Source organism: Pteronotus mesoamericanus, unplaced genomic scaffold, assembly GCF_021234165.1.
Source record: "Pteronotus mesoamericanus isolate MK-2021 breed Mesoamerican mustached bat unplaced genomic scaffold, CSHL_Meso_final scaffold_174, whole genome shotgun sequence".
Taxonomy (NCBI): Eukaryota; Metazoa; Chordata; class Mammalia; order Chiroptera; family Mormoopidae; genus Pteronotus; species Pteronotus mesoamericanus.
In genome coordinates, this window is record NW_026555309.1 from 32,963,798 (window position 1) to 32,981,785 (window position 17,988).

The following is a 17,988-nucleotide window of genomic DNA, read 5'->3' on the forward strand; positions in this document are numbered from 1 at the left end:
TTACATATACCTGTATCTGTAGCTATCTTACCTATATCTACCATGCTTTTTAATAAGCATAACGCCACAAGCTTTTTTGCCATTTTATCAAAATGTTGCTATAAACATTATTTCAATAAATTGTCATGTTATACTCTCTTATGTTTTTATTTACTAAGATTTTCCAACCATTGCTGTATTTTTAGGCAATCAATGCTCCTTCCCCTTTTTGTCACATCTTTTGAAATAAAGCTTTCCCCCCAATTCAGAATAATTTTTTAAGATAGTATACCAGAAGGTTAATTACTAGGCCAAAGGCTATAAACATTTTTAATGTTCTTGATACTTACTGTCAAATTGCCTTGCAGTAAAACCAGTATTCTTTCCTTTGTGGTTAAATCCCAAGAAAATTATTAGTAGCAAGAGAAGAAAATAAGGTCATGGAGGGTGGTGGGAGTTTTGCTTTTTTATTGCCACAAACAAATAATGAATATTTTCTCATGAAAAAGCTCAAAGCCATGCATGCCGCTTACATAACATGGAGGTAATTCAAGGAATCGCTGGCCTAATCTCTCTGGAAGCCCAACATTTAAATGCAATATAGGGTATTAAATTGTCAGCTCATATACTGCACAGAAGGCATCTCTATCGTCTCTGCTCTCTGGAATGTTTCTACTGACCTGCCCACTTGATTGTTAAGTTCAGAGATAATTTTCAATAAACTGTTGTCACTTGAAAATAAACAGTCTGGACAATGTATGGCCCATTTGGAATACTGGAGAAATAAACAAGCTGGGATATGTCTTCTTGTCTTTGCAGGCCTTTTTGGAATGTGTGCTCCAGAGACTTGACTTTCTTCCCCAGAGCAGAAGATTTGACTTCAAGGAAAGCTGTTTATTTGGCACTTCTGGGCAACCCTTGTTGTGAAGAACTGCAGCGATGGGTCCCTTTGGAGTCTCACTTCAAAGACACGAGTTCATCCTCCTGGTGCTCTTCCTCCTGCAGATTCAGAGTCTGGGACTGGACACTGATAGTCACCCTGCCACTGAAGTCTGTGCCACACACACAATTTCGCCAGGACCCAAAGGTAAGGAAAGAGAAACAAAATTTTCATCTCCAATAAGTAAGCTCTCTTCCATCATCTCTCAACCCCGTGCTAGCTCTTGATGACTTTCTCTTCTCCCCTCCATAGTTTGTCTCACTTTGCTTCTGTTTTGGAAAGCGAATGGCCTATCCTTATCATTTATTTTTAACTCTCCCTTGCTGTGAAGTAAGGAAAATTTAGGACGGGGTGGAAGCCCAAGGAAGGTATGTGATGGAACTGATCCAGGGCCGGGAGAAACCTCCTCTTCCATGCTGCGCTAGAGAAAGACACACAACCAACACATTCGTCTTTGGGGATCCTTTCCTTTCAGGGGTGTCCAACCCGCAGCCCAGGGGCCACATGCAGCCCATGGTGGCTGTGAATGTGGCCCAACACAAAATCATAAATTTATTGAAAACATTATGAGATTACTTTGTTTTCGTTAGTGTTTGTGTATTTAATGTGTAGCCCAAGACAAGTCTTCTTTTTCCGGTGTGGCCCAGAGATGCTGAAAGTTTGGACACCACTGTGAGTTTAAAGCATCTTGGGCTGTTTATATCCTAACTCCTTTCCATACTGATTCTGCTAAAGCTACTAAACAAAAGCTTTGTTAAGTAAATATTAAACCTTCTGTATATTTCATACATGGATGGGCTGCTTGGTTTCAACGCAGAGGAAAAGTTTTGTCAAGGATTGGAGGTGGAATAGAGATGAACATTTCTTCATTTGAAAGGGAAGTCTTTGGGCCAAGTGCCATTAGCTGAAGGATAATAGAACACTGCAAAAATTTTTCAAGTGGAGCCAAGGTCTAAATGTGCTTCAAGCAACTGGTTGATAAAAAAACACTGCTGTTTTCCTGGTTTCAGCTCTGACCCTTTTGTTCTGAAAGTGGTCACTGCAGTCCAAATTGGTGCGCCCTCATTAGTAATTCATGCAATGTTTCTCCAGGCTACAGGGTGGAAGAATTACAGCTGCTTAAAATTTTAAGTAGAAAAGGGGCCTTTCCAAAAAAAAAAAAAAAAAAAACAACCCAGAAAACAAACCCTAGAAACATATTGCCTTACGCTTGTCAGTAATGTAAATGTGTATTGCTTAAAGTGCATTTTTCTTAATCAGTGAATTAATTTCCTCATAAGATTGCAATCCAAGTTTTAACCTTTGATACCACAAAATAAATGCAGGCAGAATCATGAGACCTTGGGGCTTCCTAATAATTTCTTGGGTGAATAAATGAATAATGTGAGGGCAAATGTTTAGAAAAGAAAGTTTTGATGAGAAATAAAGTGTTTACTTAAAACCATTACTGGACTTTCATAGAGTATAGGAAACTTTGTATTATTCTTTGTATTATCCCTACAGTATTACGAAGAATGCTGAAAATTAAAATTTTCCCTGTCCCTGCCAATAGGAGAATCCATTTGAAAATAGCTGTGTTTAACAATTTTTCTTGTGGAGAAAACTGTAATTTTCAAACAGGAAGAATAATGGACAAAGTGTTGTTAAAATAATGTTCAAAATATAATGTTCAACGATTCTAATTCACTCCAATTCAGTGAACATATCTTGAATGCCTCCTAAGTGGCAAGCACTGTTGTAAGCACAAGATAAGCATTAAATAATTTACAGGGTCCGGCAGAAGTCAGGCCTCCTTGAGTGTGGTTGGTAGGGTCATAATATGGGTGTAATAATTTATAGTTTTAATTTAAACATTTCACCTAAAATGTCGTGGTGTGCTTGAGTGTCATATTGTTATGTTACAGAATTCCATGCTTATGATTTTCTAATAAAAGATTTTGTAATAAAAAAGAACATTATTTGTGCCAGACCCTGTATATTAGCCACAGAGCCACAGAGCAATAGCATGAGCCACAGAGAGATGAATGATTTAGGAGGGAGAACAGAGGGCATTGAATATGTGTTAGATGTCAGCAGGGTATCTATCATGAGTCTTCCTACCCTCAATTCTTTGCTTAACAAAAAACTCTTCCCTTCCCATTGGAAACCCTATTATGATTCCAAACAATGGAAACCTCTCTAACTCTTCCCGAGCTTGTGTAGACATCATAAGAGGCTTCCAAGTCAGAAAGGTGACAGAGTCAAGAAGTGAGTGCTTCTGGGGAGGAAAGATTGAAGCATTCCAGAGAACGCTGGCTTCTAGAACTCAGTCTGTTATGAATCTAGTATGATTTCTTCTTTTTACCCCAGAGCCTGGGGGCTTGGCATGCAATGGATTCCAAGTTCCTTTCTCATTAAAGAGATTCCATGGTTCTGGAACGTACTGACTACCTGCTCAATAAATCCCAAATAGCGTATAAGATGCGTGAAGTTTCCCAGCTAAGGAAGAACTTGGTCCTAGAATTTATGTGTACATTTCTGGCTGGGGATTTTGTCCCACACTCCTGGGGGCAGGGCCCAGTTGGCTCATTCTTTTTTTTCTTTGCAAATTGCCCGTCAGTGGCCCCTGGTGCCAAAGAAGCCTATTCACCACTGCCCTGCCACCGCCCTTAGTCACTGTGCTAGAAGTGTGTACAGTGAAAACCACGGTAGTGTTTGTCTTCTCTCCAGATAAGAGCTGCCATCAGCCCTCCCTAATTCCTTCATAAGCACGGTAACAGCCCCTTCCCACCTCAGGACAAGGCAGGTTTGTGTATTTAGCTTTATAAAATGAGAAAAATAAAAAGACAAAGCTTAATGGCCAAATAAACATTTTAATAAGCTGTTGCTTCTGTTCAATATTTTTTCTCCTAAGATCATGCTGGTCTGTACTTTTCTCCATGGCTAATTATCACAATGTCATATTTACTAGCACTGTGCTCAGAAACTTACAGATATTCTGAAAAATAGACAATACTAGGAGTTTTCCTAATATTCATCTGGGAGACTGGGAATAAATAAATTATTTAGAGTTGCAGGTGCAAAACCACTTATGCCAAGCTATCATATAATGTTGTCCAATGTATGGAGACCATATTCAACTGCATTATTTCCCAAGCATGACTTGGTAAGAAGACATTAGATTCAATCTGTTGATCTTCAGTATGTTTTTACATCTATTCAAGCCTCAGTGTTTTGTGTTTTTTGTTTGTTTGTTTGTTTGTTTGTAAAATGAAACTTAAAAATAATACAAGATAATCCATCTAAATTTTAGGCCGTGTAGATGTCACAAATAGGTACTTAAATTCTATTATCTTTCCTTCCTCTCCTTATCTAAGTGTTGGGAAACAAGTTCAACATTAAGCCTTGTTCCAGTTATTGAAACTTCTTTGTACAAAGCTACCTTTATTTTTCTTTCTTTGCCTTAAATTCATTATTTTCTTCTGCTTAGAAGGAAAACATTCTGGGTTTCTCCACGCCCCCCCCCCCCCCCCTTAGGAAAGCTTTCTTTAAACAATTTATGTGAAATTCTGACCTCTAGTGGTTTTACTTAAAAACAACAACAAGAAATTTTAACAAGATTTGTTAAAAAGAATTTTAAAACCAGTAAGAAACATTGAGGTGATGCTCAACAATTTCTCCTGACCTTTGAAATACACTATCTTGTTTAGTTTTCACCATTGCCCTATCTGTTAGAAATTGCTTTAAACTTAAAGACAAGAAAACAGTACCAATGAGGACAAGTGGAGTGCCCAAGGTCTTTTAAGTAGATACAACACAGTCATGCAACTTGAACTTTACGCCTAGCCTTCTAGCTCCAGGTCCAGTGTCATTCCATGACTTCCTCTGATTTCTGTTAGAATCAAGTTTGAAAATACTGCCCACTGGCCCTTTTTTTGCCAAGAAACAGATAAAGCAGCACCTAAGAACCCAGAGTTCATGTAACCTCCCAGCCCAACATGATACTAGATAATAAAACATGCTAAAGGTGATAACCTGCCTCCTCTTTGGTAATTAACTCCACAGTTGCACCAGTTTCTTTGCAAATCCATGATATTTTACTCTCTTTCCTATTTTGGCTTCTGCCAGCTTTTTTGTTGAAGAACGCTTTCTTTCAATGGCATTTGTATGTCCTTTGCAATCCATCTTGCTTCTCCCTACTTCTTCCAGGTCATTTCAAACCTCTTCCCCACTTGCAGTTTGCTCCTGGCATTCTAGCTTTGTCTCTCATTTCTGACCCAGGAACTTTGCCCTTGATGTTCCCTCTGTATGGCCTAATCTTACTGCAGGTCTTCCAAATAATAGTTCATCCTCATCAGTTCAGGTTTTAGCTCAAATGCTACTTGGACCGTGAGGCCCTACCTGACTACCCCTTCACTCTCTGTCATAGTTCCCAAGACAGTTTAGTATTTTCAAGGACTTACTACTCAATGAAAATCTCTTGTGTATTTATATATTTATAGTCACTCCTAGAATGCAAGCCATTCCAGAGAATGGAGGGAATCCATTCTTGCACGTCCATCTTGCGGAGTGTGTTTTCCAACTGCCTAGAAGAGCGGCTGACACATAGCAGGTGCTCAATAAATATTTTTGGTTAAATAAATGAACCTCAGTTATCAAAGATCCCCCCAACATTTCAGCTCATGGCTCCGACCTATTCATATAATTCCTTCCATATGCCCTCCCTGTATGTCCTGTGTTTTCAGAGGAAGGGCTGCTCCTTTTATGCAAATGCTTCCCAAAGGAAGATTGATCCTGGGGGTACACTACCATTGCACCATTTCTTCGATGGTCAAAAAGTTTCCCCACCAGTGGCCACCACTTTTCTGCAAGTACGGGAGTCCCCAGGCTTCCCCAACGCCCCTGTCACAGCCTAGCCTGACCACTGACTGGACACCACTTCGCTCAGTGAGGAAGATTTTCCACTCATTGCTTCTGAGGTCACTGCAACTCCTACAGGTGGCTGTCATGACTCCTCTCCACACGCGGCCTGTGCTGGACTCAGGGGCTGGGATAGTCTCTCCCCCTGCAGCATGACTCTAGTGAAGACCTCAGTCATAGCAGCGGGGGCAGTCGTGCCAGCACGCTGAGGAGTTGCCGTTCGCCTTTGCGCTGGGTGAGTGCTTTATAACCATTTTTAAATTTAATTACCTCATTCGACTCAGGAAAAAAACGCATTATAATTATCATTTGACAGATGCAGAAAGTGAGGTTCAGAGCTATTAAGTCACTAGCCACACAGTTAGAAGGCGGTGGGTTGGAACTCCCTCCTGTTTTACAGTAGTTGGGCTCCATGCCCTGACCAGCCCACTAAACCCTCAGCTCAGCCAGAGCAGGCCCTAGGCAGCATGGATGGTCCCACAGTATTTCACAGGTTTGCTTAAAGTTCCTCTTGGTCCCTGTGGAGCTCATGCATAGGTAGACCAGGTGACATACGTGAGTGCCAGACTACAGGAGGTACACATGGCTTTGTCATGAGGGAAGCCTTATAAGACTCCCTTCTGTCTTCTGAAACAATTTCTTTCTCGGCAAACCCCTTAGTCTCCTTCCATGTGGCCACACAGCATTTCACTGTTCACGACTCTGGACCCCAGCAACCGACACAACCTGAGTTATTCCCAGGAATCTTCTCAGCCTCTGCACCGGGCTTGTGGTGACTTCCCCAAACGGATGGCCACATAGGCCCAGAAGTCTCTGGACCACTTTCGCACTCACATTGAGAATCGAGCTACCTGTAAATGTACTCTCAGAGATAATTCGGTTTCACCCCCATTATTTTTACGTTTATGGAAACTAAAGCCCAGAGGGGTAAAATAACGTGATCCACCTACATCACGCAGCCGCTAACTGGGGGCAGGGCTTGAACTGAGCTCAGGTCGCAGATTCCCCAGCCAATCATTCTTCTCTTCTGCCGTGTTATATCACTGTCCTCATGTTTTATCATTCTTACGAAACACGAAGTGACCCTTCCTTCAGTTTTACAAATTAATATTAGAAAAAAAGCTCTGTGAGGTCAATGTATAAACATGCTACAGAGTTGTTTTAACTTGGTCACCTTAATATATTTTAAGCTGCTAATTTCTTTCTGGTGCCTTTATCAGAGAAGTTAAGCAAGAAGGTATTTTCCCAAAACCTTTATATTAATTGTAGTAATTAACTGGATTCTTTCTGTATGAGTTTTAATACATATTTTGTGCATAAGGACAGACCAAAATTTTAAGTGGCTTGTCTTATTTTAACTTTATATTTCAGTGTGTGGATGTTGTGAACTATTTTTTTCTCTCATCTTTTCCCTTTGGATATATGCCAAAAAAAACTTTTTGAAGTTATGTCAGAAGGGGGGGAAAATAAAGCTCTAGTCAAAGTGTAGGCAAAGATGAGTCAGGAGGTACTGGATGACAATGACAAAAAAATTAGTTTGTTTCATTTAGAAATGCCATTTCTCTCTCCAACTCTCTTACATAATAATTTGGCTATATATCAATCACTACCAGGGACCATACTGTTAAGTATGTGCATGTTGGTAAAGATCATGGGTTTTGGAGACAAAGTATATAGTTTTGAATTTGAGCTCTGCCTCTTTCTACTTCTGTGATCTTAAGCTTTCATGTCATCATTTATTAAATGATGATAATGATACTGTTCATTATCTTATCTTAAATGCCTATTTTGAAAATTAAAATGTGTTTACCATATAGATTAGCTATCATTGTTTTTTTTTCATTTGTTTCCATTGCTATTATTCATTACCATGAGCCTCCTCTATCCCCACCTCCCTAAAGAAAGGCTCATTGATTGTAAAGATGGCTCAACAAATAGAAATCTACCAGGGAACTATTCCTTGCTGCGATTTCCTGACTATGTTTAGTCCCACTGCAAAGTCAGCTTTTATTCATCAAAAGCTCACAACCTTGAGCACACCTAGTTCTCTTCATTAATGTTGCCTTCTTTTTGTAGTTCTACATCTAAGCCTGGTGTCCCTTATCAGTAAAATGGGTATAATGACCTCATCAATACCCCTAGGAATGTAATCAGATTAGGTGAGTTAAGACACACAAAACCAAGCCCCAGTTTTCTCATCAGTAACATAAGATGATAACACAGTGTGACTACTTCCTAGGGTCAGAGTGGGGAAAACTGAGTTAAGCCACAGAAAGCACTAAACACCATCCTTAACACATTGTCAAGAACTCTGTCAATATTAGCAAATCATACATGAGCAAAACCAAAGAGGAATGAGAATATTTTTCCTGGTTTTGTTGTTGTTGTTGTTGTTGTTATTCTGTTTTCTTCCTTTAAGGAATATTTGCCTTTAGCAACTGTCTGTGCCCCAGGCAGACAGTTCTGTTGGCCTTGGGTCATTGACAATATGTGTAGATGCCTCTCACTCTTCTAATTTGTGTTTATGAAATTCTTCTTCTGGAAACTTTCTCAGTTCTGTTAGAAATGATTTTATTTGGCCTCCTCTCATCTTTTCAGGATATTCCAACCCATAACCAGTCTGTCTGTTTTCTTACACCACATATTTGATTTGCAATACCCTATAATTTTGCAAAATTCTTTAAATTATATTTTATAGCTTTCATGGCTCTTTTTATAAAAGAGTTGTAAAAATGCACAGTAAAAATCTGACACTCAAAGACTCAAGTGAAGTAGCATCTAAATAATTTCATTGTTTTCAAATTATTATGATTGTTCTTGATTTGAAAACTCCAGAAGCATCATTTCAGGTCTCTTGTGGCCACTTGACAATACTTTTATCTGTTAAATAAATTATACAAATATGCATCTTCAGAATTTACAAAGGATGTATCCATTACTTTGCTTTAGCTCCACTGACATACTATAGGAATTATTATCCCCATTTAAAGAGAAAGAAACTAAAGCACATCATTCTTGTATGTGATCTGACTACAGAGCTACAAGCAAGGATTCTGAGGATATATCCTCTCCCTGTTCTATCTCCCTAACTGTGGAAAAACTAACCCTAATCCACTTAGCCAATGAGAGAGCTAAGACATTATCCCAGGCAAAATCAGCCATGTCTTAATAAGATGAGATATGTCTTAATAAGGTTAGACATACTGATGAAACCAAATTCCTCGAAGAGGTCACTCTTACTGTTTTCTGCACTTGAAGAATATCTAGATTCTGAGGGTCATTTGTTTGACCTCACCCAGGAAGGAATATATGTGCAAGATTTTAATAGTATTGGGTGCAGTCAGAAAGAGTTTACATGGCAATATTTTGCCTGGCCTAACATGACAAATATCCAGAAAAAAAATTGATATTCCTAGCCAAAGGCTAACAAAGATGTCATCTTTCTCTCTTCAGAACGCATGCAAAGGGACCAAATGACAGCATAACCAAAAAGACGAGGCTCATATGTCCAATGAGAAGTTGGGAAATGGAGTATGGTAGCAAGTATGACAATATGCTCCAGACCGAAATGAAAGTTCCCAGAGACTGGGAGACTTTGATATACTTTAGAGGAGGGTCTTTGGAACTGATGATATCAAAATGGTTTACCAGTGCTATTGTAGCAGTTGAAGGGCAGGGCTGGACAGTGCCACCAATGATCATGGGGCAAAGCCTGTACTAGACCACAGGCACAGGCCAGGTGCACTGGAATAAAGCTCACATGTCGTGTTCGAAGGTAAGGGATATGACCTACTTTCCTACATTGGAGTGCACCTAAGGTGATGTTTTATTTTCTGAAGTAAAATAGGCTCAAAATTTTGGTTAACTTTGTGTATATATAATCTATTCATGATCAGGAAAACCACACTGTTACCATTCTAATGTGGCCAAACCATATTTAACTTCCTCTTGCTCCCTCTCTCTGATTCTATAATATTTTAAGTTTGAACAGATGAGTGTATGCAAAACAAAAATTCCCAACATTTGCCCCTGCCAAGGTATCTCTGTACCTGCCCATAAGGCTTTACTAGTGGGAAATTAATCTCCCCCAAATACACCATATCACTGCCTGTTCTCCTATATCTTTTCCTGTCTGTCTTTTGGGAATTAGAAATACCGTTGTGGTGTGAGGTTAGGACACAATATTCTGCAATGTCAAAAGCCACCATTAATGCAACAAAGTTATTGACCCAATCTTCTGGTCAGAATAGACTGAGTCTTAGAGCTGGGTTGTCCAGTGGAAGAAGAACTGTTATCCTACCTCCTTTTAGTTAAATAGAATTGATCTTTTAATAAGGTAGAGCACAGAATTATTTTCCCTATTCTAGCTCCAATGGCTTTAATGTAAATAGAAACTCAATACACTTTGTTAACCCAGTTTCCATTGTACCTTGTGTTTTCTTTTCTTTTTATTCTCCTTTTCCTCCTTCTTCTCCTTCTTCCCATTGCCTTCTTTTTATCCCTCTAATTTTGAGTGGCTAGAAATTTTAAGTAGCCTATTGGATGGTACTGTCCTAAGGCAGCTTTTCTTGAGTGTGCACAGCATGCCAGGCACCGTTCAACCCTCCACCTGCATTATCACATTTGCTCCTCTCATCAGCACCCCGAAGGAGAGATTCCACTATTCTGAATTTCTGATGAAGAAACTGAGGCCTAAAGAATTTGAGTAGGCTACTAAAGTCTCTCGGCCAGTGGGTAATGGAGCCAGGTCTTGAACTAAGTGCTGCAATCCCAGGTCCCATGCTCCTAACCACTGCATTGTACTGCAGAAGCACATCACTTAGTCCTGGATGGATAGATTTTTCTTTGCATTTGTTTCTACTGACTTGGCTGTGAATGCATCTTAATAATGAATGACATGTAAAAGCAGAAGAAAATCTGCCCAACAAAACTTAGTGTTGTATTTTTCATTAAGTACAATGTTAGTTTTGGGGTTTTTTTTTTCCCTTGCCTGCTACTCAGACATGCCATGACTGCAAAAGACTTTCAGGCCCGAAGTAGTAATTCTTTTTAAACCAAATAAGCCTGAAGACAAAGATCAGGTACTTTGTAATTTAAGTAGGAAAGATTGTAGGATTCTTAAAATCTACACTTTTCTTTTTGCTAGGTTGTACAGGGGCAAGTTGAAGGGCAAATGAAATTCAGGCATCCCTAGAATTGAATGGGCACAGATAAGGAATTGGTTGACATCATGGTCATGCACATGAATGACCCAGCTTGGGCCATAGTAAGTACTTGACAAATGTAGCTGTTATCATTATTGACATTGATATTACTGTTAGGAAAATCAATCACAATATACCTCCTTACAGATTCTATTTTCTTGCATTCATTTAGCCTGTTAATATTGAAAAAGCACTTTCATTTTATCTCCTTATTTGATATGTTATCTTGTCATCTGAGGAGACATGAGTAAAACCCTAGTTTTTTCAGCTTCATAGCCACTGATATTTCCAAAGGCTCACCTTGTAGACACCAGCAAAACATGTAGCAATATCCCTTTTGTAACAATCACAACATGGATAAGATCTTGTTTGGGGCTTCCTGCCTGCAAACTTTTAGACTTAGATCATGTTTTATGGGATATAGTGCTATGTTCCTAGGACCCAACCAGGACTTGACACCTGGCAGAAACTTGATAAATATTTGTTCAAGGCATGAATGAGTGAGCAAACTGTGAGGTTTTGAACAGCTCTTGAGAATAAATAATGTGCAGAATATCTGCCCTTATCACAACTTACACTCTAACTGGTTGGTATTAATACATAAAATTACATAACAATGCATTTTTAAATAATATTTTAAAGCAGCAATTATGAAGCAGTAACAAAGACCCATATGGTGACTTGCCAAAAAAGTAATCCTGTCAATAAATTCAGAGAATTTAGAATTTAATTTTAGACAAAACTCATGGGGAGTATTTGTAAGGGGAAAGAAGGCCACAGTTCCCTTATATAATTTATGATTTTCTTTAATTGCAAGAGTATTTCATGCTTGTAACACATAACATTTATAAATATGTATAAAATATATACAAAGACAAAGCTAATGATCTCTCTTTTCATTGGAACACTTCTTTTTCCAGACTTACTTCTTCCACGTACCCATGATTAATAACCTATTATTAACATTTGTCTCTATATTTATTCTGCTTATTTATTCTTTGTTCTAAATTGGATCATCTGCATGTCATTCTGTAAGAGATGTTCTTTTACATAGTGTAATGCGAGTGCACTCTCCACCCAAAGATTTTCCTCTAATTCCTCTCACTAATTTTAGTAGCTGCATAATATTCTTCCTTGCATTTTTATCAGTCCCATGATGACAAACTTTAAGGTTGTTTATGGTTTTTGTTTTTGCCGCAATAAACAAATATGCTTATATATACATTTGCTCTTACAATTATTCCCATAAAATACATTCCCTAAGGTAAAATAGAATGTGTGGATTTTTACTTTAATCATTATTGACAGATTATTTCCCAGAAATATTGTACCATTTACATTGCTAAAAACAATTGTAATGGAATACTGAGCTAGAGATCCCCCCAAATCCCAAAGCACCCACAGTTATCACTTGGGAGATGAGGGTAGTGGAGCAGGGCCATTGAGAGCTATTTGCATATCTGAAGAACTTGGCCAGTTAAAAGTTAATACTGTTAAAAGCTGTGCTTGCTCTGGGAGCCAGAGCGTGACTCTAACCCATAATGCAATGTAGCTGGAGAGGCTTCCTGAGCCTGTGAAAGCGCCTTGGAGGTGACTTCTCCCTCTTGGGGACATTGCCCAGACTAACAATGGCAGCCAAGAAAGGCAGAAGAAACCAGACTACTGACAGGTGGAACCCATTGTAGGACGAGTCGGAAATGCAGTTACAGGGGAAGATCTGTGCCAGGATTTAAACCCAGGCATGGCAGCCATACTGGGGCTTAACCACGCAGTTTGGGAGTAGAGAGAGGGGCTGTCTTGACCACACAGCTTAGAAAGAAGCAGAAAAGCAGGATGTAGCCGCCATGAGGGGCTTCTGACCATGCGACTGGGGCAGGAGAAGCCTCTTGACATGAAGCAGCAGTGCAGGATCTAGGCCACGTGGTTTGAAAGGATGCAGAAGGATGCCATAGCCCACCATCAGGGTGCAGTTTTGGATTAAGAATGGGAACCTAGAGGAGCTACGGATTTCTATTTTCTCTTCCTGAGATATGGTACCCCTGACTGGCCGGGTTTGACAGGGGGAGGCAGGACTGGGTGTGTGTGGGGGGGGCAGGGTGTTTTAAAGGGACTTTGGGATTTAACAGCGGCATTTTGCTATTATTCTGAACCTAAATAACTTTTGAATAAATAGTTCCTTTCCTTTTTACCAAACTCTGGCATTGAGAGGCACAATTCTTATTGGTGGTGGGCAAAAAGAACCATAGAGTAATAGACCCACATAGGGCTTTCTGTTACACAATGACCAAGTGCTTTCTGTACATATGACATGTTTGGATACAATTAGTCTTTTTAAATTATTACTAAATCTGCTGGCAAACTGACAAACAGGACATATATACATACTTTTCTGACTAATAATGAGTCTGAGCATTTTTCATCTCTCATTGTTTATATTTGTATTGCATCTTTTTATTTCATTTATTGTCTTTCTGTAAAGGGACTTGCAAGAACTCTTTCCACATTAAGAATATTGACCATTTTTATGTCTTAGTGTTTGATTATTTTCTTTGTCATATATTTGTTTATAAACTTTATACAGGGTGGGATAAAAGTAGGCTTACAGTTATTTGTATGGAAGATAATATGATAATTAATAAATAATAGTACAGGAATAAACTCTGTGTTTCACATACTCACAACTATAAATGTACTTTTGCCATGTATGTTTATGTGGCATCTTTTATTATGTAAAAAACTTCATCTCTTACATGGTCATATATATCTGTCTTTTCTTTTATGACTTCTGTTTTTTTCTCTGAGGAGATACATTTTTTCAATGGAGGCACAACTATAAAGACTTTTTAATGAACAATGAATAAACAGGCTGGATTAGAATAGAAAGTTTTGCAGGTTACTGTCAGGAAATAATGCCAGAAAATTCCACTGAAGTTCTAAATGCTAGACTAATTAGTGTGGACTTAGCCAGCAGACACATAGGAACTGCTGAAACATTTTGAATGGGGCAGTTTTATAATAAAAACATGATTTTATAAAGCTTCATTTGCAAGACGGTTTGAAAAAGTGAAATTCAGATCCAAGGAAACCAATATTTCAGCAACTATTTATTGAACAGACACTATTCTAGGCACTTGAAGTTACCAGTGGATAAAACACCATTGAGACCATTTAGGAATCACCTGCAAGGAACAGAGGTTAAAGGACGGGGACTAAAAAAGGTAAAATAAAAGCAGTAGGGATGCAAAGAGAAAGAAAAGATGGATGTGAGAAAGAAATGAGAATCAAGAAGGGAGCGAAGAAGGAGGAATAATCAACGCTGATTTGGGAACTGAGCCTGAGAGATGAGAGAGTGAGGCAACGCTATCGGTAGATACGGGCAAATTAGAAGAGTAAACAAAAAATATGAGGTGGAGGGAGCAGTAGAGAGAGATGTTTGTGTATTTGTCTGTGCTGTCTTACCAGATTCTAAGCCATGACCATGGATGTCCCAGCAGAGTAAAGTCAATTAATTAATCAGCCGTTATTGAGAATGACATTTCAATCAATTACTAATTTATTTGACTGTATTTCATTAAGCTCACATTTATCCATTTTGTCTTTAAGGATATTATTCCTTTTACTTGAAAAACATTTACTGAGAAATCCTCTATTGTATCTCAGACCCCACACCAAGTGCCTGGGATACAGAAAAAATCATGTGTCACCCCTGATCTGTCCCTACATCTTTGGCACAATGTGGTGGACTCTGTGAAGTGTGAGGGGATTTCCTGTCATAGGACGAGATTAGTCCTGACTCTTGACAAGTGGAGAGGGGCAAGGGAAGTCTGTACTGAGAAGATTCCTGTCTTCAGTAGGTGGCTCAAGAGTTGAACCTATAGTGGGTATGGAAATGAACAGAAGATAAAAAAGCCACAGGGACTTCTATTGATGAGGACATTTTAGTACCAGCCTGCCCAAAGAGAATGACAAATTAGTACTTGAGCTTATTTTCTTCTTTACTTACCTTGAGATACAAGTTTATTCTCATGGAGCTCAGTGCAAGAGATCCCACTTACTTCTTCCTGAGAAAGAACCAGGGAGAATTTTAGGTGTGGGTGGGGAGAGTGAGGTGTTTCCTTCTTTACACCCTCTTAATAGCTTTGCTTCCAGCATTTGGCACAATTATAGGCTCACATGCCCATCGTCTCATGAGACTTTGGTCTTCTCATAGCAAGGCCCTTATTCTCCTGCTCAGTGTCTAGCCATTATATTAGTAAGGAAAATTGTATTTGCATGTGAAAAAAAAGAAAACACTAACCAAACTTAAACTGGTTAATCAAAAAAACCAAGGAGAGAATAATAGACTCACATAATAGGGAGGGATTCAAGCTGAGCTCGATGCAGACTCGAGGGATGTTTTGAGGACTCAGTCTTCACACCTTGGTTCTGTTTTTTTCTATAAAGACTTCATGTTAATGAAGGTTCACCCTTTGTAGTGATTCAGATACTTCAATGACAGTCTGTCCTTTCTGCCACCCAAGCAGAGAGAACAAGTCTCCATTTTCAAAAGTTACAACTACTTGCATTACTGAGGAGACTTACCTATGAATTGAGACTTATTGGCTCTTATTGAACCAATTACTGTGGCTAAGGTTCAAACCTCATGGATTGAGAAAAAGCAAGTGTGTTTTCCTTTGGGAAATTGTGGTGCTGCCACAAGAAGCACAGGTAGAGGATACCAGATAGGCACAAGCAATAGGTACCCATTAAACACTCAAAATTTAGTAGGTCAGTAAGAGCACACTCAATGCAAGGAACTATTCTATGAACTTCACCATCCATAATACCACTTAATCTTCAAGTAACTCCATGAGAAATGTAGAACTATCTCAATTTTTCAGGATAGGAAACAGAAGCATAGAGGGAAATTATTTAGTATAAAATAAAAGAGCTGTTGCTGTCAATTAGTCTGCTAGAACTGCCATAGCAAAATACCACAAACTGGGTGGCTTAAACAACAAAGATTTTTTGTCTTACAGTTCTGCAGCGTGGAAGTTCAAGGTCAAGGAGTTGACCGATTTGGTCTTTCTTAGCTAAGACTTCTCTCTTGGCTTGCGGATGGTTGCCTTCTCACTGTGTCCTCACATGGCCTTTTTAGGGATGTGTGCACACATTCCCTTGTGTCTCTTTGTGCACCCAAGTTGGCTCTTCTCATAGGGGCACAAGTCAGAATTGAATTAGGACAACCCTAACAGCCACAACTTAATTTAACCACCTCTTTAAAAGCCTTATCTTTAAATATAGTCACATTCTGAAGTACTGGGGGTTAGGGTTTCAATATATGAATTCGGGGGGAAAGACATAATTCAGCCCATAACAGACTATCAAACTGTTCTGTCCATTGCACCAAGCTTCTGGAGGGATCTTGGATGAGTGTCCTGTCCCTCACTCAAGTTGAATAGACGCAGGGTTCTGAAGGCTGAGACCCTTGGTGAATGATATCCTGGTTAAGAGCTGCTATCTTCTGCATAAGCTTATTCCTGGACAGCTTTTCTCCTTAAAGGGATGCAGTGCCCTATGACCTAAGATGAACTTGTATGTGTGTGTGTTTTAACCATATCCCTACTGCAGGAACAGAATAAACAACATTCAGAATAAACATATTGTGAATATGTAAATATTGTTTCTATTCATGAGAAGCATATTGTTTATTGTTCTTAAACAGCTTTGGCCAATGTCTAGATCTCCCTTACTCACAGGGAAGCTGCCTCAGGACAGTAAAGATGGTAAACTTAATCATTCTGCATTTAGGTCTATGCTTGCTTGCTTTTCATTCTTTTATTAAAGGAATTATGAAGAAAACTGCTCTCTTGGTTCTCAAATGAGGAAAGAGGGCCTTGATGAAGTGTTCCCGTGGGTCTGGAATCCATTACAGTGTATACCCACTGCTACCTCTGGGGACTAGCATGCCATGCTCACAGTGGCTTCACTTTAAATTCCACATCGCCTTCTCCTGTTGGCTCCCGTTAGCCAAGTGATCAGTGCCAGTAGTTGGTATAGGACCATTCAGACCATGAAGAATCCCACCTTCAGACAGTGGGCAGGAGCAGTAAAGTAACACTAGTCTTTATATGGCAATGAGATTGACAATAAATAAAGGAAGTGACAAACTTTTGTATTGATGTCTTCTACCTACAATTTTCATCACAAAGCTGTCAAAATAAAATCAAAGTACCATGGGTCTCAGCATAAGGAAACAACTCTCAATTTAGGAGATTTTGGAATAGGTAAATAGTCTACTTATTTCTAGTTGTAGATAAAATAGAGACTTTGAGAGGTTAAATACCACACCCAAGTTCACAATGCTAGAAAGCAATATAATCAGGACTCAAGTTCAGCCTATTAAGAGTGAAGCCCAAGGTCTTCATCAATATATCATCCTTGATTCCCAGCAACTAATGTCTTCTGTGAATAACCAATGGAAATTTGTCCTCTTCTAACAACTCTGGTCTTGGCAGCTTCTTGATGCATTAGTAGTCCTTTCCGGAGAGAAAATGGAATTATCTGTCATTATTTGTTTTCAGAGAACCTAGGTTTACTCCTCTGAATGTCTGCTTCTCTTTCTTAGTGTTCATCTCTTTTTTATTAGATATATAGTACAGCAGTAGGGGCCCAAGGTAAAATAGATCACAGAACTCTATGAAGGCACCTTCAGCATATCCTTTAGTCCATTAAAAATGAGATTGATAAAATGATATTATATTCACACAGGAGAATGTTCCTACCTTTTAGAGGCACTTGCTGAAATATTTAAGAAAGGTTTGTCATGACATCTATAATTTACTTTTTTAAAAAAGTCAGTAAAAATAAATATATGAAGCAAGGACAAGTTAATCGTTAAATCTCAGTAATGTATACATATTTATCTCCGTGTATTGTTAATTATGTAAAATGTTTACAGTATATAGTAAATATTAAAAACACAAA

General features: G+C 38.8%; 1 protein-coding gene across 1 annotated transcript in view; it reads left to right on the forward strand.

The window, feature by feature from the left end:
* Positions 1-812: 812 nt before the first annotated feature.
* Positions 813-17,988, forward strand: part of COLEC10 (collectin subfamily member 10) — a 38,464-nt gene continuing 21,288 nt past the window's right edge. The window contains exon 1 of the mRNA XM_054590429.1: positions 813-1,066. Within this exon, the coding sequence (XP_054446404.1) occupies positions 919-1,066 (148 nt within the window). The 5' untranslated portion in view covers positions 813-918. The remainder of the gene's footprint in view (positions 1,067-17,988) is intronic.